The sequence below is a fragment of the Antechinus flavipes genome, chromosome 4 (assembly GCF_016432865.1).
Source record: "Antechinus flavipes isolate AdamAnt ecotype Samford, QLD, Australia chromosome 4, AdamAnt_v2, whole genome shotgun sequence".
NCBI lineage: Eukaryota > Metazoa > Chordata > Mammalia > Dasyuromorphia > Dasyuridae > Antechinus > Antechinus flavipes.
The window spans coordinates 36,602,886-36,627,494 of NC_067401.1; the positions used below are offsets into that span (position 1 = coordinate 36,602,886).

General features: G+C 46.0%; 1 protein-coding gene across 2 annotated transcripts; it reads left to right on the forward strand.

Moving 5' to 3' along the window:
• Nucleotides 1-1,474: 1,474 nt before the first annotated feature.
• LIG3 (DNA ligase 3) lies at nucleotides 1,475-24,324 on the forward strand. Of its 2 annotated transcripts, none has more exons than XM_051992420.1 (20): nucleotides 1,475-1,594; nucleotides 7,148-7,692; nucleotides 8,390-8,533; nucleotides 12,056-12,253; nucleotides 12,506-12,657; nucleotides 12,827-12,993; nucleotides 13,120-13,197; nucleotides 13,431-13,599; nucleotides 15,410-15,565; nucleotides 16,206-16,337; nucleotides 16,757-16,836; nucleotides 17,923-18,010; nucleotides 19,062-19,139; nucleotides 19,549-19,672; nucleotides 20,080-20,222; nucleotides 20,505-20,579; nucleotides 20,654-20,800; nucleotides 21,466-21,673; nucleotides 22,465-22,562; nucleotides 22,811-23,554. In XM_051992420.1, exons 2-20 carry the CDS (start codon nucleotides 7,152-7,154, stop codon nucleotides 22,865-22,867), a joined length of 2,835 nt encoding a protein of 944 aa, XP_051848380.1. In that variant the 5' UTR covers nucleotides 1,475-1,594; nucleotides 7,148-7,151; the 3' UTR covers nucleotides 22,868-23,554. The 2 variants fall into 2 exon arrangements, with proteins under 2 accessions (XP_051848380.1, XP_051848379.1); XM_051992419.1 differs by lacking the exon at nucleotides 22,811-23,554 and adding an exon at nucleotides 23,561-24,324 and having other exon boundaries at nucleotides 1,477-1,594.
• Nucleotides 24,325-24,609: the final 285 nt, after the last annotated feature.

A 24,609-nucleotide genomic window follows, 5' to 3' on the forward strand; every position in this document is an offset into this window, starting at 1 on the left:
GAGTTCCCAGTGACAAGCCCAATATATCAATGCAGACTGATGCCTGTTTATTAAAGACTGAGAGGTTAAATGACTTGCCCAGAATCAGAGAGCCAAATCCTATACTTGAATCTAAGTCTAGCACTGGAGCCAGGTCTATTCACTATTTTCTATCTGCAATGTCTCTCACTTGGAATTTAGTAGAAACTTAACAAATACAAGATATCCTAAAAATATTTGTGCAGTTTTAAGCTTTAGTAAAGCCATTCATAACATGTGAGTTAAAAAATGAGCAAAACTATTTCCAGGGGCATACTGGTAAATGGAGGGGAAGGGAGTAAAGAAGGATGCTCAACATACTTTTAAATTTAATGTGCATTATTGACTTCTCTATCATTTACTTACGCCTAAATTGTGAACAAAACAATAAATCAAGTACTGATTTGAAGCATTTACTGATTTTCAAGGTATAAATGCTCATCATACTAAAAATGAGATGATTCCCTCCAGCACATCCTGCTTATCTCTCACCTCTCCCTTTCTTGCCACGGAAAAGCTCCTGCATCTCATCCAAGCTTACCAAATCTCCCATTTTCCCCCTGTTGGAAATGATAGACAACCTATCTTGGCTCCATTCTACAGATGGAGAACTTCAGAGTAGAAAGCATTAAGGGCTCCCTTAGGATGAAATTGATAGCAAACAAGCAAAGAGCTAAAACGTTTGTGAAATTCTATTACATTTATTTATCCTGCAAAATAGACTGTATTAACAGATATCATTCCTAGGGGTCCAATTATCTGGAAATGATGCTGCCTTATCCTCCCCCTGCATCCTTCCAGTCATTTGTGAGATTTGATAGGATGGGGGGGAGGGGGAGAGAAGAAATTGGAACTTCCCTTATAATTCTTTATTTTAAGGAATGAATCTCTGAGAGAGTTAGGAGTTGAGACACGTGAATTCGGGGCAAGTCAACAAGCGTTTGTTAATTGCCTACAGTGTGCCAAGGAATAATAGGAGTTCAAAGGAGATACAAAGTGTAATAAACTAATACAAAGAAGACATATATAAGAATAATTGAAGATAAATTCGAAGGAAAGGAACTAGTATTAAGGGAGGCTGGGAACGGCTTCTTACAGAAGATGGAGTTTTATAGATGATATAAAAATTAGATATTGACTAAAAACAATGTTTAAGTTTATACGAGATCCCTGGCTTCCAAGTGGACACCTGACTGGCCACGCTTCTTACTATTTTGTTCTCCGCTGCCCCGGACCGGAGAAAGATGAAGGAATAATAGCGTTCCAAGTTGCTTTGCCGGACGAGGGGCACCGTTTGCTGTCCTTCTGGAGGCGGACCCTACTCTCTGGGGGCGGACCCTCCGTAGTAGGGGCGGTGCTCGGAACTCCCCTCGGAGCTGCGAACAAGCTCTCGCGGTTAGCACCGCCCCGCGTCCTTCTGCGTCTGCGCACTGTCGCCGTGTCCAAGAACCCGGATTTAAAGTGATCGTAGTTTTAACTACCTCTGGCGCGAGGCCTTTTCCCGACTAGGCTCCGGCTTTTCCCGACTTCCGGAGCCGGGTCTGGTCAGGTCGGAGCCGGGAGACAAATGAGACAGGTAAGGGGGACAAAAGAGGAAGCCAGGTGGCTTCCAGGAGGCCCCTCCCACCGCGTGGCCGGAGCGCGGGAGGAGGGGGCTCACGGCTCCCAGGAGGCCTTAGTCCCAGGAGACCCCGACCTTCTGGTCCAACAAAATGCGCCCCGCTTACCTGGGCCCTTTCCCCAAAGCTATTCCACCGCTCTCCCATATACACGTGGCACCCCGCCCCCCCCGCAGGTAACCCCTCCTCCCACCGTGAGTCAGCTCCGTCCCCTCACCTACCAACAGAGTACCCCGCTCCAAACAGTTGGTGCCCCCCACAGCACCAACGAACACGTGTCCCCCCGCCCCCACCCCTCTCTTGCACTCGGCACTCAGCCCCCTATAGTGGACCCGCACAGAATGACGCCATTCCGCCCGTGGGCACCCTGGGTTAGCCCCATTCCCCTTCCACAGCTCTCGCCCCCACATCCGGTGTCCCCCATCCCGTTGATGGGACCCGTAGTTTCGTACTCTTAGATCCCCGCACGCACACACAGCGTGCCCCCCCCATACACGCCCTCTTACTAATCTGCTCCCCCATCGCCGCATTTCCCCATCCCTCCTCCCAGCTGAGACCTCTGGACTGGTCCTCTTTCCTTTCGGAGCGCCTGAGTCCTCTTCCACCGCCCAAGACGCCCCGACCGGCCTCACTGTCGGGGGGAGGGGGAGGGTCCTCCACTTTCATCCATTCGCTTCCTTGCCCCTCTCGCTCCCACCCCGAACCAGCTGCTCCGATCCTTGCCTTGAAGGCGAAAAGAAATTCCCTAACCGGGTGGGGTTTAGGCGTGGCTGGTGTCCTTTGGATTAGTTTAGTGGGGTCTGTGCTGCTGACCACCTCGGACATCTCTGCCGGACCCGCTAGGGGGCTCTGGCCGCTGTTGGGAACAGCTGACAAGTATCCGAAAAATTATCCACCTGAGGAGGATTTCCATATGGTTTGAAACTACAAATGAATTTGGGGGGTGGGATAGTTCTCTGGACAGTTGGTGTAAATTGAACAAAAATATTTTCCAATTGATTTGCTTTATGATTTCATAAAGATTTCTTCTGATTGATTTGTAGCTGGCAGTAGATTCTGACCCTTTTGCTGCCAGTTCTTCGGGCTTCCCTTTACTACTCAATACCGATAACATTCTCATTTTACTTTAAGGTAGTTGCTGAGCTTTAACCAAACCTTTAAATGGTCCAAGAAAATCGCACTTTTAGATTAATCCCTTTTGAATAATTGAATGTTCTACTTAATATTTAATGTTTATATCTTGAATCACTAGTTTTTCAAGAATTAGATGAATCAGTAGGGGTGAAGCTGTAGACTAAAGATCTAGAGAACTTCTCATTTCAACTCTACTACTCACCTTTGCACTTTTAGACAATTTATAACTTCTGCATCTCAGTTTCCCCCTCTGCAAAATTAGGAGGTGGGTGTATGGATGAGTGGGGAAATGGGATGATCTTGAAGGACTTTTCCAGCTCTTAACATTTTTTGATTCTGTAAAATTATTGTAACTTAACACTTAACTACAGCTATATAATTAACACTAATCTCAGTTTTTAAAAAAACAGTCAAGGATCTTAAAGTGTCTAAGAGTCATCATCAATATAAGAGATTTCATTTGTTAGGTAAAATAGATTTTTCTGTGTGGGTTTCTTTGAAAAAAGAGGATTGCCTGTGTTAAACAGTCAAAAACATATTAAATACTTATTGTGCCAGCTGTTGAGGATACAAATACAAAAGTGTGACAGTCCTTGCCCTCAGAAATCTTAACATTTTAGCTTGAGGAATCTACAAGTATCTGTTTAAGTATATTCAGAGTAGATAAAAGGTTTGGGGCTGTAGGAGGAGGGTGGGGGATGGGAGCTAGCAGCCAGATGGAATTTTATTTTATTTTATTTTATTTTAAATAACTTTTTATTGATAGAACCCATGCCAGGGTAATTTTTTACAGCATTATCCCTTGCATTCACTTCTGTTCCGATTTTTCCCCTCCCTCCCTCTACCCCTTCCCCCAGATGGCAAGCAGTCCTTTACATGTTGAATGGGTTACAGTATATCCTAGATACAATATATGTGTGCAGAATTGAACAGTTCTCTTGTTGCACAGGGAGAATTGAATTCAGAAGGTATAAGTAACCTGGGAAGAAAAACAAAAATGCAACCAGTTTATATTCATTTCCCATTGTTCTTTCCCTGGGTGTAGCTGCTTCTGTCTATCTTTGATCAATTAAAGCTCTCTTTATCGAAGAGATCCACTTCCATCAGAATACATCCTCAAACAGTATCATTGTTGAGGTATCTCCTGGTTCTGCTCATTTCACTTAGCATCAGTTTATGTAAGTCTCGCCAGTCCTCTCTGTATTCATCCTGCTGGTCATTCCTTACAGAACAATAATATTCCATAACATTCATATACCACAATTTACCCAGCCATTCTCCAATTGATGGACATCCTTTCATTTTCCAGCTTCTAGCCACTACAAACAGGGCTGCCACAAACATTTTGGCACATACAGGTCCCTTTCCTTTATTTAGTCAGATAGAATTTTAAAAGTTCTTAGATAGAAGGTGGCCCTTTAAGAGAGTCTCAAAAAGACTAAACTGCCTAGGAGAGGTAAGCAAAAAAGAATGCATGCCAGGCAGGAAGAACAAGTTAGACCAACCAGTCTTTATAGCAGGATCTGGGCCAAGAACTAGGGATACCAAGAAAAGCCCCACCTGGAAGGGTCTCCCAGTCTAATGGGGGCAGACCACATGAGAACAACCATGTACAAACAAGACACATGCAAAGTAAATGGGAGGAAATCTCAGAAGGAAGAGGTTAGCATTAAGGGGGATGGATAAGGATTTGCCAAGGCTTGGAGACAGGAGATGCAGTGTGATTTATGAGGACCAGTAAAAAAGGCCAGTTTGTACTGTGGAGTATATGGAGGGAATGATATTTGGGCCAGGATATGAAGGGCTTTAAATGCCAAAAAGGAGTTTGTGTTTGATCCTAGAGATAATCTGGAGTTTGCAAGGGAAGTGACATGGTTGGACCTGGGCTTTAGGAAAATCTTTGGCATTTCTATGTAGCTGTGATGAATGATAAACCCTAGAGACAGAGTTTTGGGTGATAATCAATTTATTAATTAGGCTAGCTAATCACAAATTGATAGTCATTGGTTTCTCTCCATAACCAAAGTCCTCCTCCCCTCCCAAACCCCCCAGTGGAGACAATAAATGCTTTAAATATTTTTTGAAAGGGAAAATTAAGCCTGAGCTAAAAGTCTTCAACTCTTTCTGTTGAGAATGTGCCTTAATCATGAGATTTCAGCAGCTTCAGCAGTCTGTACAGAGGAATCCATCTCCTTCTAGACCACTCTGATTGGTTTTTTCCTTAATGAGTAGGGTTATCCTAAACTCCAATGGCCGGGTACAAGAACTAGAGCTCATTTCCTTGGAGCAAGAACTCATCCAGACTGGATTATTTTTACACTTGAAAAAAGAATAAGTTTTCCTAGTTCAGTGGGCTCCCATCTAAGATTGAAGAGTGTATACTTTGAAGGCTAGGACAATCCCATCAATCAGCCATGTCCTTCAGAGATTGATTTTTTTTTAATAGGGGCTGGGTCTTAAATGAGAAAATAAAAGCAGAAAACCCTGAATCCCGATCTTATAATTGGTTATTACTATAATAGCAAAATATTAACTTCTCAGAGCATTTATTTGAGTGGAGAAACTAGAGTCCAACAGACCAATTAGAATATAGCAATAGTTCAGTTAAGAGATGATGAAAGATATGAACTAGAATGATGATTTTTTTTAATAAAGCTTTCTTATTTTCAAAACATACATAGATAATTCTCAACATTTTCTTGCAAAACCTTGTTTTCCAATTTTTTTTTCCCTTCTTCCCCCCCGAGACAGCAAATAATCCAATATATGTTAAACATGTGCAGTTCTATACATATTTGTACATTTATCATGCTGCACAAGAAAAATCAGATCAAAAAAGGAAAAAATGATAAAGAAAATAAAATGCAAGCAAGCAACAAAAAGGTGAAAATGCTATGTTGTGATCCGCACTTGGTCCCCATAGTTCTCTCTCTGGGTTCAAATGGCTCTTTTCATCAGAAGACCATTGGAACTGGCCTGAATCACCTTGCTGTTGAAAAGAGCCATTGGGATGTTGACTTTTTTTTTTTTTTGGGGGGGGGGGGATGAAGATAAGACTGTGAGGGATGTGATGGAGATAGAAAAAGCAAGATCTAACAAATGTTTGAATATGTGGGATAAGGGAAAGGAGTTGAAGGTGATACCAAAGTTTTAAAACCTGAGTGACCAGCAGGCAGAATAGTTTTTCCTTCAAAAGAAATAAGGAAGTTTGGGACAGGAGTTGAGTTTGTGGGAAGAGATAATGAGTTCTATTGAAATGTTGAGTTTGAAATGCCTATAGGCCATCCAATTCCAAATGTCCATTTTTTTTTTTTTTAATGTGGGATTGGATCTCAGAAGAGAAATTAAAACTGGATATCTATAATTAGAAGTCACCTGCATCGAGATATTAATTATATTCATAGGAATTGATAAGGTCACTGAATATAGAATAGAAAAGGAGCATCAAGACACAGTTTTTATCTTTACTACCATTAGAGGACTTTAATGTGGATAATGATCTAATAAAGGAGAAACAGATCTGAAAGAGAACCTTGAGGGAGCAGCATTAGAGCAGCATTAGCATCCTAGAGAAGAAGAGATTGTTGAGGTAGTCAGCAATGCCAGAATCTTTGGAGAACTCAGAAAGGATGCAGACTTTAAAAAGTCTATCAAATTTGGCAGTTAGGACTTCTTTGAGTGAACAGTTTCAGTTAAGTAATAAAGGTCTGAAACTAGATGGCAAAAGGTTGAGAAGTAAGAAGAAACAGCTTTTTCTAGGAGTTTGGTTGATGAAGGGAGGAGAGAGGATAATTACAAGAAGGGATGGAAGGATCCAGGGAAACTTTTTAAAGAGTAGGAATATTCAGAGAAGAAAAGGCCAATAGGGAGAAATTGAAAATTAGAAACGAAAAGGAATGGTTGTGAGGGCATTTATGAGACAGGAAAGGGTGGACTTCCACCTTTACATCAGAGCCTGGAGTAAAGGAGGAGATAATGGGAAATTACATCAACCTGTTATGAGATGCAGATACTGTGAGGAGAGAGAGCTCATAGAAAATGGCCTATGTTTTCTCTGTAAAGAATAAAATTGACATCCTAATCTCAGAAAGTGGCAGCATGGAGACTAAAGAGAAAAGAGTTTAGGGAAAGTCACTATGAGCAGTGGGACAGAAAATCGGTTGGAGATGGCTAGGTCTTCCCCTAGCCAGGGTTCAGTTGAAATTAGAGTCCTAAACTTGATGGCCTGACTTCTTCTAGCTCTATTCAGTACTATTTGAGTAAGAGTAGACTGCTTTTGGAAAAATGTTTTATTATTCAGCTTTATTTCTACGTCTTTGGACTACTGCAAGGGCATCGGGGCTCTCATCTCTCCCTTTTTTCTGTCTACTCTGCAGCTGCATGCCGTTGGCTTTGACTGTGCTCTTCCAGCAGACTTGCAGAACTTTTGGCCAAAGGACAGTTCCACATTTGTTCCAGGAGCCATCACGGTGGCTGTTAAGTAGCCAGCTCTCCAGTGGTCCCTTTCATGGATTCTGGCTCCTTTTGAAGAAGCAGCCTTGTTTCTGGTTCAGGCAGGGCATCCCAGGGCCATGTACTGCCCGCTTTGCCTGCCTACCTGTGTCACATGTGGGGTTCTGCACGGGCGTTTCTGAGATGGCTGAACAGCGATACTGTGTGGACTATGCCAAGCGTGGCACAGCCGGCTGTAAGAAATGCAAGGAAAAAATAGTGAAGGGCGTGTGCCGCATAGGCAAGGTGGTCCCCAACCCCTTCTCAGAATCCGGGGGCGATATGAAGGAGTGGTACCATATCAAGTGCATGTTTGAGAAGCTGGAACGGGCCCGGGCGACCACCAAGAAGATTGAGGACCTGACTGAGCTTGAGGGCTGGGAAGAACTGCAGGACCCAGAGAAAGATCAAATCAGCGAGCTGATTGCAGGTGAGGCACTGGGCAGAGCCTGGGGCCTTCTGGAAGTGCGGGCAGGGGATGAGGGCTTCATTTTCTTAAGGGAGGACAGTTGGGGAAGTAGCAGCCCACAGAAGAAGGGCACCAAACCTGCCTTAGAAAGGAGCAAGCTTCCAGGCTAGATGTACGCGTACTCTTCCATGCACAGCTGTCAGCCTCCCATGGCAGATGTGGTCTAGTGGGATATTCAGTCATTGGGAGCTCTCCATCTCTTTCTGCTACTTTAACTTATTGTTTATTCTAGAGGCAGCAAAGCCTGGTGGCCTTGGAGACTTGGGGTAAAGCCCTCAATGCCTCGGACAACTCTCAGCTTGCAGAGAGGCCCTCGTGGAGAGAGTTGTCTCCCCTAGAAGTCAGCCATCTCAGCGTAGTCAGTGCTCTTCCTCTGTGACCTTCAGGTTACAGCCCGCTCTATCACAATTTGCTCTCTTATAAGATAAGATTTGCCTTGATTTGCCTATAGTCTTGAAATCAGTGCTGGAGTGAGGAATGCTGGGAAACCTGAGCTGCCATCTGAGTTTCTGTCTCCATAGAGAATGCCTAAAAGATGAAAGAAGGCTTGGAATTTGAAAAAATAGAGTTTCTATTATCAACTTGACCTACTGTGATAACCCTCAGGGTGTACTGGTCTCTGTCCCATCACCTGATGATCTTGCTGTTTATCCCGCAGCACTCTCCTCCAAGGCAGCAAGCACACCAACCAAGAGAGCCACAGTCCAGGCCAAGCTGACCCCCACTGGCCAGGTGGTTTCTCCACACAAAGGAGCCTCCTCAGTCATGAACACCAATCCCCGGAAATTCTCTGGCTTCGCAGGTAAGATAGTGGCCTTGGGGTTTCAGAATATTTTCTTCTTATTTCACGCATTTCTCTATTACTGATTTAGAGCTTTTTTTTTTTTTTAACATGACTTTTGTTAGCTTTGCTTTCTTCTTGAAAATTTCTTGTTTGTATCCTTTGACCACTTATCATTGGAGGAATGATTAATTTTTTTTAAATAACTTTGGCTCAGTTCATTATATCTTTGAAAAATAAGATCTTCTAAGAGAAATTTGCTGTAAATTCTCCCTCACTTTCATGCTTTCCTTTTAATTTTGGTTGTATTGGTTTTGTTTATGTAGAAACTTTTTAATTTCATGTAATCAGAATTATCCATTTACTTCCCATGGTCCTGTCTATCTCTTCTTTAATCATAAACTCTTTCCTTATCCATAGATTTGAATTTCCATGCTCCCTTGAATTGCTATGATATTACCCTTCATATCTAAATAGTATAGCCATTTTTTATCTTGTCTTGGTATATAGTATAAGATGTTAATTTATGCCTTGATTCTGCAATATTGCTTTTCAATTCTCCCAGCAATTTTTATTTAATAATGAGTTCTTACCCCCAAATCTGAGATCTTTGGATTTATCAAATAATAGGTTACTATGCTCATTTACAGTAATATATTACATAACTAATCAGTCTAAGTACCAACTTGTTGTGATTGTCATTTTATAACACAGTTAGAAATCTGCTACTCCCGGATCATTTGATGGCTTTTTGTAAGAACTTTACAATTTGAGTCCCTTATGACTATAAGGGAGTTGAAGCAAGATTATTACTTGGTCATAAGATAAGAAATTATAAATTTCTCTTCTGCCCTTTTCTTATCTGCCTTATAAATTGCATATAATCAAAGAAGATTGACTAATAAACTATTAAATTAAAATATTTTATAAAGACTAGGTATAGTCAGTATGGTATAGTGAAAAGAGTCCAAGATTATAAATTCAGAGTCTTGCTCTGCTCTTTCCTTCCTTTGTGGCTTCAGATAATCCAGCAGGCCTCTCTGGGCCGCCTCCTCTGTAAAAGAAAATTCAGTCTAAATGAATGCTTTCTAGATTTAAATTCTTTAAATTAGTTCCTTATGGTGAGATTAGTAAAGTATAATTACAGTGTCAAAAAAGAGGCTGTTTTAGACAGAGGCTAGTCTTGTAGTGGGATTTTTTAGCTGTGCTTCTATGAAGAGTGGACCATGATAGAATTTCAGAGGTGAGAGAGTAATACTGATGAAGACCCAGTCATGCCAGGATATAGGATGAGAAAAATTTCATGTTTATATACAGGAGGTCCCATTTGCCCTGAAACATGGCTGAGCATTGACCCTAAAGTTTCTTCCTCAGATTTCTCTGTCACCTTGACGAATGTTCTTTGAAACAGTAGCCCTTACCTGCCATCTACAGGAGGGCTTGGGGGGAAGGAGGGAAAAAGTTGGGACAGAAGGTTTTGCAAGGTCAATGTTGAAAAATTATTCATGCATATGTTTTGTAAATAAGGAGCTATAAAAAGAAAAAGAAATTAATCCCCCCCCAAAAAAAACAGTAGATTGCAAATGAGAATGGATTAAGAATTTGTTTTAAAAAAATTAAACAAAGGAACAGCTTGCATCAGCAGCAAATTTGCTAATGATATTGCTACCAGCATACAAAATTAAATTTGTTTTGCAAATGGAAATGAGAGGGGAAAAGGGAAAACACTTAATAATTTGGTTTGGAAATTCTTCTAGGATCTGGCAGGAAGTTATTTTTTTGACCATCCTTTATCCATTATGAAAGTACAATAAGTTGGGAAAGGATGGAAATTGGGGGAGCTGCAATTATTTTTCATATCAGTCTGACTCTTCAATTTTGGATTTCCGGGGCATAAAATTGAATCATAGTTCTTCTGTAAGAAGGTATAGGGTGTACACAGGTCACCTTCTGTTTGACTTTCTTTGCTCTCTAGAAGTCAGGTCATTTTGTGTGTGTGTGTGTCTGTCTGTCTGTCTGTCTTTAAAGTAAAAATGGAGTACTTGACATTTTCTCATTAGTCCTTTTTACCCTAAATCATTTTCTGACTTAATTTTTTATTGGTTGGCACCACTTTTCACCCAACACAGTTTCTCATCTTTTCAGTCTTAATTTTCTCTTTGAACCTAATTTGTTTATTCCACAAACCGTTCCCTTAATTGTACTTGTACCATCAGCACCCTTGCCATTTCCCACTTATCACAGTGGTCTCCTCATGGCCTCCAAACTTCCAAGTCTTTTCTTTTTTCAGTCCATTCTCCACACAGCTGCCCTTGATCATGGCTAGAAGCTCCTTGAGGGCAAGATCTGTCTCCCTTTTGGATTTGTATCCCCAGTGTGTTGTGTCTGACACATAAAGGCTCTTAATAAGTGCTTGCTTCTTGATTTATTGGTCTTCGACTCATCTTTCTCTTACAACCAGTCACATTCTTTGTCTACAGTTCTTCCATCCAGCCCCACTGCCACTCCCCCAGAATAGTCCCTCTCCTATCCACTGTACATTTGCAGTCCTTTGGCCATACTTATATAGTACAGTGCTTTAAAGTCAAGCCTTTACTCAGTCAACAGGTATTGACTAAATGCCTCCTTTCATATCCATAGGCACTGGATACAAAATTTACAGTTTTACTGGGGAGATATTTAGACATAAATAAGTATACTTAGAGTAAGCACAAGGAAATAGGAGTTTGGAGGAGATATTAGCTGTGGCTTTGATAAAGGCTTCTTGGAGAAGACAGTGCTAGAGCTTTGTCTTAAAGGAAGAGAGAAATTCTGGGAAGTATCGGCCTCCCAGATAAGGGAGTTTTCTCAGCTCTACCCTCTCTCCATTCCAAGTTATCTTTCATTCTACTGCTAACCAGACTATTCATGATGCATTCATTCATTCATGCTGCTCCATTGCACAGAAACCTTCTCCATCTCCCTCTTACTTCCCAACAAAAGACCCTTGTATTCAAAGCTCCTTGTAATCTGATGCTGGCCTACCTCTCCAGCAGCTGTAGGAATATGAACTTTGCCATTTGTTGTTTCCCCCCATTCTTTCCATTGCCATTGCTTTACTTAACTAGAATACTGTGTTTTTTCCACCTTTCCACTCCTTTGCTCCTTCCTCCATTCCCTTCTGCTAACTGAAATTTTATCTTATAAAAGGTTCTTCCAGTGCTATTTCCTCTACTCTTCGAAGCCTTCCCAATCTTTCCCCCCGCTAGGAATGATGTGTTTCCACTGAGGTCTCTCATGACACTTTAAAGAGAATCTCTTTATGCCTTCAGTTCTGATTTTGCAGTTTGAGCTGTCTATGTTTTATATCCTCTAGTATGTGGTAATCTTCATGGGGGAAAGGATAGCAACATATTTAATTTTTTAATATATCTCAGTGCCTGGCACATAGAAGAAATTTCATAAGTATTTCAATTCATGAATGTCCCTGGCACTCTGGGTCAGCCTTGGTGAGGGGAAGGCAGTAATCTCTTTTTGCTTCCATTTCTTTACGTTCCCCAACAGCTAAGCCAAGCACCTCTGAGGGACCCCTCTCAAACCCTCCCTCCAAGAGTACCCTGTCGGCTGGGAAGTGTGACCCAAAGCACAAGGACTGCTTGTTGCGGGAGTTTCGGAAACTCTGTGCCATGGTGGCTGACAAGCCCAGCTACAACGTGAAGACCCAGATCATCCATGACTTTCTTCAGAAAGGATCGGGCGGTGGTATGATGAGACTTGACCCACTTTAACTCAGCTCCCCTGCCTTCTGTCTAAAGAGTTCACTTGGTCCTCTTTCCTCTCCCATTGTGGTGGTGGCTATAGGACTGGCACGTGACTTGCTCAAAACCCCGAAGTGCACAATGCCCAGTCCGTCATAGTCTTCTCTGCCTTAACCCTGGAGGTCTCCCTTTTTTCTTTTATGTTTTTGAAGCAAGTTCCAACTCTCATGTGGAATTCCTTTTCTCCTGCCTTCAGATGGTTTCCATGGCGACGTGTACCTGACAGTGAAGCTGCTCCTGCCGGGGGTCATTAAAAGCGTTTACAATCTGAATGACAAACAGATTGTGAAGCTTTTCAGTCGGATTTTTAACTGCAGTCAGGATGACATGGTCCGAGACTTGGAGCAGGTCAGTATGCAGACAGACAGCTATTTTTGCTTAATTTGGCAGCGGGGTGATTCGCCCCAAAGAAGAGAGGCTTTTTGCTTGGAGAATTTGGGGGGATGGCTGCAGATTTCCGCCCTGGCTCGGCCTTGCCAGTGAATTGTGGTGGCGGCATTTTGGTTTCTGGAGACAGGGAGACGTGTCCGAGACAGTGCGCGTGTTCTTCGAGCAGAGCCGGTCCTTCCCCCCTGCAGCCAAGAGCCTCCTCACCATTCAGGAAGTAGACGAGTTCCTCCTGCAGTTGTCCAAACTCACTAAAGAGGATGACCAGCAAAGTGTGCTGCAGGACATTGCCTCCAGGTGAGGGCCCAGTGCCACCGTGGGGGCCAGACGGCCGGGGGGTAGGCCAGGGCTGGAGAGCTGATGTCCCAGAGGAACACGGCCCCTTAGCATGGCTCAGAGGGAGAAATCCTCATTTCCCCTTAGGTGCACGGCCAATGACCTGAAGTGCATCATCAGACTCATTAAGCATGACCTCAAGATGAATTCTGGTGCCAAGCACGTGTAAGTACCATGCCCTCTGCCTGGTGGGCACCCTGCAGGTGGCAGCATAGAGTGGGCTGGGCCTCCGTGCCTTGCCCGGGCTTCTCCTCTGGCGCAAAGTACAGGCCCTTCTGTAGACCCTGTTAGCAGGAGGAGTGGTCCGCCTTTGCCTGGGTGGTCTTCTTCGTTCAGGGTGTCAGCTCTCATTCCTGGAAGGAGCTGATTTGGGAATCTGTCTCCCCTTCTTTGGGCAGGCTAGATGCCCTGGATCCGAATGCCTATGAAGCTTTCAAGGCCTCACGGAATCTCCAGGATGTGGTGGAACGTGTCCTGGCGAACCAGCAGGAGTCCGAGAAGGCACCGGGAATGAAGCGGGCACTCAGTGTCCAGGCAACTCTCATGACCCCCGTGCAGCCCATGCTGGTGAGGAAAGTTCTCTAACCCTGGCAGACCCAGGAGCTATCCCTGCCCCATTGTTTTGGTTCAAAGATACTTAGAGCAGTTCAAAGGCCTAAGACCTTACATTCCTGGAGACTAGAAGAGACAACAAGGGAGGGACAAGAGTGACTTTCCCATTTGACAATTGAGGGAGACCAAAAATATGACCTAGCCTTGGAGCAGGGACTCGAGGATTAGTCCTTGTTCTATACTGATTATGTGTGTGACGATGGACAAATCCCTGCTGTCTCTTAGGCTTCCTGTTCCTCTTCTGAAATGAGGGCTTGGACTGAATAATGGGTGGGGTGTCTTCTAGGCCTAATTCTCTGGGCTGCTCTCAGGCACTCCCCAGGAGCCCGAGTCAAAAACAGGGATGACTGAGGGGCTCTGGAAGTTCATTTGTACCACCAGGGTTCCTGCTTTGCCTGCACTTCTCGTAGATCAGAGACAGATCTGTGCCCCAACACCAGAATAGTTGGACATGAGGGATCTTGGTGTGACAGAGATTCTTTGCAGCATCTGCTCATTTCATGGGAAATGTGATTTATTTTTCTGATCTCATGCTTTTCCCATCACATTAATTCGCTACCAGGAAGTCTTGCAGACTTAACAGAACTTCAACCTAAAAGGCTCTCCAGTACTGCATTTGCCAGTGATGACTGTTTGATTTTCCTGAATAGCTAAAGAGGCTTCCCTGGCCTTGTTAGAAATGTGGGGTTATTTTGTTTTGCTCTTTTCTGCATTGGACTTCTCTATGGCCCAGATTGTTATGTTTGAGGCAGGGAATATGCACATCTTAAGCAAGATGGAGAAAGAAAGGGACCCTGGACTAGGAGGCCAGGAGGCTTTTCATGTGGTGGATTTGTCCACCCAGCTCTTGTCCCCCAATCCATCATCCTTAACTTTAACATGGATTTAGTAACTACTTCCAGAAGTGTGGGAGGCTGAATTGTCAGGCATTCTAGGGGCTTTGCAGCCTCAAGGATCTGTGCAACTTTCTGCCTGTTGAGGAACCGTGGCTAGGGGTGGGTCAAACACATGTTACCACAGATCAATTCATATAATTGGAAGCCAGTTTTGGAAGAAAGGAGAATGTCCCCTCAGGTATCATCTGGCCTGCCCTCCTTGTTTTAGAAGTGAGAACAGCCCAAAGTCACCCAGAGGACCCAGTCCATTTACTTTCCACCTTACTATTGACTTAAAAAGAGGGAGACTTATCTGGTGACAGTCTGTGAAGCAGGCCATGCACTAGTGTGCACGTGTCACACAGCAAGCTGATATTCATAACAGTGACTCTGAAGCCTGCAACCGTTTTAAAGGGCATTGTTGGTACTTTTTGATATATTAAAAATGATTAAATGACATTCAGTATGACTTAAGTATACCTTGTGTTGTAGTTCCTTGAAAACTGCTCATTTATGTACAAAGTAGATAGTGACTCTCCTGGAGAGTAAACCCCAATATCTGAGTTTTAAAATTGAGCTCCAGTGCCTCCGTGTAGCATAAAGGTGACCCTAAGTTAAGAGAGGTCCTGACAAGCTGCAGGGATGTCATCTGAAGGACCAGCCTGCATTCAGTGGCACTTCGCGCTCCTGGTGGACTAGCCACACTTCCCCTCCATAGCAGGTGAGGAGAGTTTACCATATAAGATACTCCTCCTCCCATCTTCAGCCCCCCCAGGCTGTCCTTCCCCCACACTCAGAGGAATCCACAGTTAAGACCCATTTGGAAACCCATGGAGCGTTTCTCTGCTCCTGCCTCTTCCTGACTGTGTCTCCTCCTATGTTCCCCTCAGGCTGAAGCCTGCAAATCCATTGAATATGCAATGAAGAAGTGTCCCAATGGGATGTTCTCTGAGATCAAGTATGACGGGGAGCGAGTGCAGGTGCACAAGAAAGGGGATCAGTTCAGCTACTTCAGCCGAAGCCTCAAGCCTGTCCTACCTCATAAAGTAAGTGCCCCTTTGAGCCCTCAGAAGCCCTTTCACTGAGCCTAGTCAGGGAGCCTCCAGATGGGAGAGCAGTGTCCAAACTGAGGACCAAGGCTTTGTCCAGCCTTGTCACCAGCTGCTTATGTGAAATCGGACTATTTGTGCTAGGAGCTCCAGAGCGGGACCAAGGGCCCTTCCTGGCAGGCACTGTTGGCTTAGATAAGTTTGTTACTGCCATCCAAGCCATACGTACAGAACTCTTCACTGATGCCTGGTGGTAAATGGGTACCTTACATGACCCAGAATGGAAAAGGATGAACTATGTGTCTTCAGAATGAATGTACATGGGCCCAAAGCCTTTGGCTCTCCCTTTTCCTTAGGTGCTCAGTGATGTTTATTATGGCTTTCATCTGGAAACTATAAATGTATACTACCAGCTGAAGAGCTGGACATTACAACACTGAATACATATTAAGGCTTAAAATCATGTCTGATTCAGTTAATGTGTAAATGAATCTTGGCTTCCATTTATTAATTTTTTTCCTTCCCCTTCATGAATATTTTTCCTTTCCTTAAACTCTCCATTCCTATGGGAGGCTGCCTATGGCCCACTCATCTTCTCCCTGAAACCCTCTGAGCTAAACTGCCTTTCTGCCTCTAGGTGGCCCATTTTAAGGACTACATCCCTCAGGCATTCCCAGGGGGCCAGAGCATGATCCTAGACTCCGAGGTCCTTCTGATCGATACCAAAACAAGCAAACCTTTGCCCTTTGGGACTCTGGGTGTGCATAAGGTACAACGTGGCAATTGTCAGACTGTATGTATATGTGTATATATGTATGTACACTTACACAAGTATGTTGTTGACTTACTCTATATGCAAAGCATCTTTGCTTTGAGTGGGATTTTATTTTTGCTGGTAAATGATTCTGAAGTCATCCCTCAGGTCATAAATGTTGATCTCTTGGTTTTCTCTGAAAAAAGAAAGTAAATGTTGGGAGTGAGAATAATTTTTTCAACATCAAGCCAATGGGACATATGTGACTGGGATTAGCTGAGGATTGTGTGGCCAAGCATAACCTGGCCTTTCCAGGAGCTTCCCTGTGGGCACCTCATAACAACTGCTGCCTCCAAGTGTTGGTCACCATGTTCTGCAGTGAGGTGGCTGGCCGGAGAGCCCGTCAGCCTTAGTCATGTTGAATTCCCTTTCAGAAAGCTGCTTTCCAGGATGCCAATGTCTGCTTATTTGTGTTTGACTGCATCTACTTCAATGATATCAGCCTGATGGACAGGTGAGTGTGCTTGATGAGAATTCTGAAACCCCAGAGTCCAGCTTTAGTTCTGAAGCCAGCGGAGAAAGACTGGACTTGTGGAAATCATAGCCCATGTGCTTTCACCTTGATTTCTCTGTCTCAGAGAAGGGAGCACTATAGAATGCAGGGACTGAGCAACCACATCATGGAGGGCTTGAGGTGGGCAGTTCTTCAGGGAAGTCATGTGAAGGATTCAAAGGAGCTGACCACAGACATAGTGCTCTTGATTTAAGAGTCCATAGGACACGCCACATGCTTATAAAATGGTCTTAGGAGAGGCGGCAAGATGTAGTACCAAGAGCATTGGTTTTGAAGAACTGGGTTCAAGTCCTAGTTCTCAGACTCCTCACTTGGTTACCTTGACCAGTCACTTGGATTAAGCTTCAGTTTCCTATAAAATGATATTGTGATAACACTTATATGGCCTAAGTTGTGGGTGGGAGGGACAGTAGTATCTAAATACGCATTGCTGTGATTACTAGGCAGGGATGCTTGAGATGCAGAGATGAGACTGGGCCCTCCCTCAGCACTGGGACCAGCCCATATTCCCTTCTGTAGTTTTTCATATCCTTGGAGCCAGACTACCTGGGGAAACCCCACACACATAGAAAGGAGACTTTGACCTTTAATCTTACCAGATTAATCTTTCTGCTCATGGGCATTTAGGCAATAATACCTTTTGCCTAATTCAGTCTCTAGCCTGCTTATAGAGCCACTTGATCTCTGTCCTAGGGATGAGTAACAGAATCGTTTTCAAGTTTATGCCAGATTTTTTTTTAAATCTTGATTGGGAAAGATGTCAATTCTTCTCTGGTTTGGGGGAACAAAAATGACATGATTTCAGTCTTTCTCTGAGGAGTAGCTCTTCCACTATGAGCATCACTGGCTAGAATTAGTCTTTGTAGTGTGTGTTCAAACTATTTGGAGAAGGGAACCTGCCTTTTAGTAAGTGGCTCTGCTAACGTGTCACCTTGAATGTAGTTCTTTTGGGTCCTACTCAGAACAGTCTCCAGGCTGACAACTGTATTCTGAAAGCCAGCCTGACCTCTTTTTTGCCTCCTATAGACCATTGTGTGAACGGCGGAAGTTTCTCCATGACAACATGGTTGAAATCCCCAATCGGATCCTTTTCTCTGAAATGAAGCATGTCACAGTGAGTAGGAGCACTTCCTTAGTGTAGTTTGCCCAGGAGGGAGTTGACAGTTGACACACACACACACACACACACACACACACACACACACACACACATATATATTTCACTCCCTCTGAATGATCCTGTGAGGTTATTTTTATTTTATTTTATCCTATTTTATTTTGGTTGCTGATTCATTGGTTTATATTTTCTCACGTAGTAAGGGAGCTGCTCACTTGGAACTGTGCCCAAAGACCTAATAAAAACCCCGCAATATCCTCTGATCCAGCAGTGCCACTATTGGGTCTGTATCCCAGAGAGATTATAAAAGCAGAAAAAGGACTCACATGTACCAAAAATGTTTGTGACAGCCCTTTTTGTACTGGCAAGGAACTGGAAACTGAGTGGAAGCCCATCAATTGGGGAATGGCTAAATAAGTTATAGTAGATAAATGCTATGGAATATTATTGTTCCGTAAGAAACGACCAACAGGATGATTTTGGAGAGGATTGGAGAGACTTACATGAACTGATGTTAAGTGAATTGAGCAGAACCAGGAAAACATTGCACCCAGCAACAAAAAGCTTATGTAATGACCAACTGTGATAGACTTGGCTCTTCTTAGCAATTCAGTATCCAAGACAATCCCAATAAACTTTGGGTGGAAAACACTATCTGTATCCAAAGAGAGAACTGGAGACTGAATGTGGATCAATATGCACACGATTGGCACCTTTTTTTTTTTCCCTTTTTCATGGTTTTTCCCTTTTGTTGTGATTTTTCTCTCCCAACATTACTCTAATGGAAATATGTTTTTTTAAAAATGAATATACATATACAACCTAAAAAATTAAAACAAAATAAAAATAGAAGAAAAGGATACAAGAAAAAATGCTCAAAGGCACAAACTATGATCTCCAGATTCCCAGTAGACAATTGATTAGTTTGAATGCTAGAAAAGTAGGAGAGCCGGGTTGGGAGGAGAAGGAGAAGTTAGAAAGGAAACAGAAATCTCTAGCCATTCTCTACCCACAAACTGATGCAACATATTCTTGTTCTACCCCACAGAAAGCTTCAGATTTGGCTGATATGATTAATCGTGTCATCCGGGAAGGGCTGGAAGGACTGGTGCTAAAAGATGTGAAGGTGAGGTATTGCTTTCTGCCCAAGAGATTTCTGGTTGCTTCCTCTGCCTGTGACGAGCCCCACCTCCATCTCTTCTTGCCTGGGGATGGCAGATGGAAGCAAGTTCCTGGGAACTGTATTCCTGGTTTTTACTGAGAACAAGTCTTTCAGAGTCTCCATTGAGGTGGAGGTAAAAACTTACAGGGGGTTATGGATTAGATAGGAACGTATGGCAGCACATTCTGTTAATTGTAAACCTCTACAGAAATGAGCAGGGATTGTACAGAACCTCTGGGGGCAATTTATATAGAGAGAGAGAGACCAGGCCCGTTGTGGAGCCTGCCAGATCTTTTTCATCAAGCATCTCAAGAGATTCTCCTTTGCCTTGTATGTGGACCACAGCATTTTGTATCCCCCTGGTCTTCCTCAGGGTACTTATGAGCCAGGGAAGCGGCACTGGCTAAAAGTGAAGAAGGACTACCTGAACGAGGGGGCCATGGCAGACACGGCAGATCTGGTGGTCCTTGGGGCCTTCTATGGCCAAGGGAACAAAGGTCAGTCTGAGCCTCCCTGGGCCGTGCTGGGGATCCTTGGTGGGGAGAGGGTACCTGGCTGGAAGTGGGGCTGTTTCCTGGCCCACCAGAGTCCCTTGTGACCTGCTAGACCTTGGTGGGTGACCTGCCTGGGCCACATCCCAGCCTTAAGGCAGAACTGACAATCCTGGGAGCTGCGGCTGCATCAGAAGTCTGCTTGGTCATTCTTCCCTAAAAAACTGAGAACCCCTCTACTTGTCCGAGTCGGCGATGGGCTGCTGCCCAGCCCGGAAAGGAAATCTGGGCCTGGGGCATTGAGGGGGGAGTCGTGGAGGGACTCAGAGCCACCTGAACCGCCTGGTTGAGTGTCCTTGGCTAAAAGCATTTGTCCCTCAGGGCCGTCCTCCTCTATCCCATCCTTCCTTTAGGGGGCATGATGTCCATCTTCCTGATGGGCTGCTATGACCCCAGCAGCCAGAAGTGGTGCACCGTCACCAAGTGCGCCGGCGGCCACGACGACGCCACCCTCGCTCGCCTGCAGAACGAGCTGGACATGGTGAAGATCAGCAAGGTAAGGGGCAGCGGGGTCTGGAAGTGGAGTAAGGAAGAAGCAGCAGCATTAGAGCAGGCCGCTGACCGCCGGCCTTCTGGGAAGGAGCCGCTGGGACATCAGTCCAGAGGTTCCACGCGCCCCGAGACGGCTCAGGTGTCAGCTCCTGCTTCCCACCAGTGCTGAAAATTAAGTCTGACTCTGGCTCGTACATAAATCAGCGCCTTCACTCCACTCCCTTCTTCAGTAAGATGGTAAACCACAGTGAGAAGGCTAATTGGCATCTCTGCTCTTGATCCCTAGGATCCCAGTAAGATTCCCAGCTGGCTGAAAATCAATAAGAACTACTACCCTGACTTCATCGTCCCAGATCCAAAGGTACCGCCCTCGCGCCACCTCCTTCCCTCCCCCACAGTGGTCTCTTCCCCAACTAATTCCCTGCCTCTTTGCAGAAAGCTCCTGTTTGGGAGATCACAGGGGCGGAGTTCTCCAAGGCCGAGGCCCACACGGCCGACGGCATCTCCATCCGCTTCCCCCGCTGCACCCGCATCCGTGATGATAAAGATTGGAAGTCGGCCACCAACCTCCCGCAGCTCAAGGTACTTGGGCTCCCCAGGGCCCTCTTCTACCCGGTGCACTGGTTAATTGGGATGGCTCAGGCCTGCCTCCAGCTAGTCCCACAAAGTGCCGTCTTCGCTACTTTCCTCTGTCTCATGGAAGGGGAGGGGCAGGGAACTGCTGTCTCCATAGAGAGGAGAGCCCTTCTCCTTGAGTCCCTGTGGGACCTCTCTGGAGGGTTGTCTTGTAAGGTGGGTGAAGTGCAAGATGCTTGTCAGAGAATCCCTGGCTGTAAGGCACCTGAAGGAGCAGGAAATGAGGGGAGGGGAATGACAGGGGGCTGGGAGACAGCCCAGGGGGCTGAGGGGCTGAGCTTCCCAAATACAGGGGGGACGCTGAGGACAGCCTGGGTCACAGAAGGTGCCGCTTGTTCACACGCAGGTGGAGTCAGATTGCACTGAACGGCTTTGGTCCCAAGAGAAGCTGAGGAAAGGCAGAGGGAGGGAAGCCCAGCTCCTGCCTCCCAGCCAGTTCAGTGCACTGTTGCTTGGAGTGATTTAGGCCCTGTCTAAGTTGGGGGGGAGGGGAGGGAGAGGAGGGGCTGAGCTCTTCATTAGAGGCATCCTAGAACAGGGCAGCCGGCTCCCCCATTGGGAGCTGCCGCCACACCTTGCTCACAGTCTGGGGGGTTTGTCCTCCTCTTTAGAAGCTGTACCAGCTCTCCAAGGAAAAGGCCGACTTCACTGTGGTGGCTGCAGATGAGGGAAGTTCAGTGACTAGTGGCAGCAGTGGAGAGAATGAGGGCAACATGGGGCCTTCCACCTCTCGAAAAGCCTCCAAAGCATCTCCCAATAAGGCCCCTGGCCCAGCCAAAAAGGCAGAAAGAAAGATGAATGGCCCTCCGAGTAAAACAGGTAAGATGGCGGCCAGGGGAAGGAGGAAGGGAAAAGCATGGCTGCAACCTGGCCCGAGAGCTAAGCAGTCATAACTGTCATTAAAGTGCTTGGCAGTTAGGTAATGAAATGCTTTATAAAGGTCTCATTTGAACTTGGCTTTCTGCCTCCAGGCCCAGTGCTGTCCCCTGGACTGGTCCAGGCCTTTCTCCCTGGGGCTCAGAAGTCAGCCTCCTTGGGTGTCCTCATTTATGTTCCCTAGCAGCTTCCCGCCAAGTCTGGCTTTTTTAACTTCAGTAGGATTTTATTTTTCCACACATGTGTAATATTTTTCTAAGACTGTTTTCCAACTGTTTCTCCCATTCTCCTCCCCAAGGCAGCCGGCAATGTGATACAGGTTAAATCTGTGCAGTCCCTTTAAATGTATTCTTATATCTGTCATGTTATGTAAGAAAAATCAGACCAAAAGGGAAAAAAGCATAACAAAGAAAAAACAAACAAAAAAGGTGAAAATACAATGCTTGGATCCACATTCAGTCTCCCTGGTTCTCTTGGGATGTGACTGGCATTTCCCATCCTCACTCTATTGGAATTGCCTGGAATCAGTGCATCATTGAGAAGAGCCAAGTCCATCTGGGAAATTTTGTTAAAAAATATTTTGATGACTTAATTTGATGATTGGTTTTTCCTTTGTGATCAAACATATTTTACTGTTAATTATTGAGTTTTTTGTGATTCTGAGAATTTGTAGGTGTCACTGGCCTGCCCAAGGGGATCCATTGCACTCACCCCTTCCCTTCTCTTCCTCACAGGCAACAAGCCCACCGTGAAACCTCCCCCTGGGAAAGTGGAGGAGAGGAAAGGGGAGAAAAGGAAGGCCCCAGAGGAAGGAAACTCAAGCCCAAAGAAGGTGATGACCAGGGTCTGGCCGGAAGGGGGATGGGAAGGGGGGGGAGGGGCGCAAAAAGCCAGTCATTGAGCTTTCCCTTCTTGGGGCCATCCTAGGCCCCAATCATTCCCCACCCACTCCCACCCCAGTGTGATGGGAATAATAGGAAAAAACTTACAGGCCCCCCAGGCCAGGACTTCCTGGGCACAGGTGCAGTGTGGGGAACAGCCCTCCCCCCCAGGACTCAGGAGTCTCTCGTTGCCTTACAGAGGAGACTGGCTGGAGAGCAAAGAGGAAGGAGAGATGTGCATGCAGGCAGGAGGTAGAGCAGCCAGGCCCGAGGCTTGGCAGCCATTTAACCAGACTTGTGATTTCCATTAAAGGGCTAAAGAACAGCTGAGAATAGGCCTGTGACTGTGTGTACAAGGTTGGGAGGCCCCCGCCCTCCCTCTCCCCCTCGCCCCACCCCAGTTCTGACCTGCAGTTCTCCTCTCCCTCTGAGCTGTGCTCAGGACCTCCATCTGCCCCTTTGGCACCGTGAGGCCTGAGTGAGGCTGCCAGGGCTGCCTGACACACACTCTAGGCAGGGGCCCAGCCTGGACAAAGCAACGGGAGCCTGGGCATCCCTGCATCCTCACTGCCCGCGTCTCTGCCTGTTCTGGACAGCAGTCGAAGGTGCCAGCACCTCTCTCTCCCCCCCTCAGCACACTGCCACCTTGCCCTCTCAGGGCCCTGGCTTTCTTCTTTGCTGCTGCCATTTGCAGCGTTCCCTTAGGGCCTAAAAGGTTTTCCAGGAAAGACTTCAAGCCCCTTCTCCTAAGGTGGAGTTGCCGGCCCCAGGAGGCTTCGTCTGCCTCCTCTTGCGGCAGATGGAGTGGCCGTTCTCTGGAGAGGACTGGGGCCGCGGTTCCCTGAGGCTGTGCTGCCTTCGGGCCCATCTCCCAGGGGACATTGACTGCAAGGGTCTTCTCCCCTCATTAACTCCTCTCTTTCACTGCCTTGGACTGTCGTACTTGCAGACGCTGCTGGACATCTTCACAGGTGTGCGGCTTTACCTGCCGCCCTCCACGCAGGATTTCAGCCAGCTCCGCCGCTACTTCGTGGCCTATAATGGGGATCTGGTCCAAGAATACGACACGGCCTCCGCCACCCATGTGGTGGGCAGTGGGGACAAGAGCCCTGAGGCCCAGCAGGTTTCTCCTGAATGGATCTGGGCATGTATCCGGAAAAGGAGGCTGGTGGCACCCTGCTAGGGCCCGAGGTCAACTCTTCCCTTCCCACATCCCCCGTGGGGCGGACATTGAGGCCCCCGGCATGAGGCAGCCAGACCGAGGACAGAAAGGCTGTGAGGATCCTCCCCAAGGTGCTCCCTTGAGCCCCTCCCAGAGCGGGCGTGTACTGTCCCCCGACCTCAGAGCCAGAATGCGGGGTGCAATGGGGAGGAAGGAGGAAAACCCATTTCCCTTACTTGTCTGGAGAGGCCTTGGCGATCCGGGTGCTGGCTCTGTCCTTTCTTGTTCTCGTTTGTGTCTGATCTTGAAAGCAGCTTCACCCTCCTGCCCGGTTCCTGTCCTGGTGCTCTTGGGCGGGCAGAGAAGCCCGGGGAGGGCCATTCTGCCCTTTCTCACCATTACCCACTCAATATTTTTAAAAGATATTTTAAAAAGACTGACTGGCAAAGTACTTTTCTCAAAAAAGCAAAATGCAGATGGCTGTAGTCTGGCCCGCCCTCTGTGGGGGCATCAGTTTTAAAAGATTAGTGGAATAAACTCCTCTGAAAGACCCTGCTTTGTGTCAGCGTGGCTCTGTGGGGCGGGCATGGCCTGTTTGGCCACCCTGACACCAGTGCTCATGGTGAGGAAGATGCAGCAAGAGGCAAGTAGGTGCTCCCCCTGGGGTTTCCCACCTTGCGGGCTTTTTGGACATGGAAAGGTCCCTCTTGAGAGTGCTTGTTAGTATTGCCTGCACTCATCAGTCTTGTGCCTGAACAGGAGAGGCAGGGGCCTGGGGTCCCGGCTCTACAAACCTTTCCTTGCCAGGCTATCTGGGCACAGCTCAGATGGGCCAG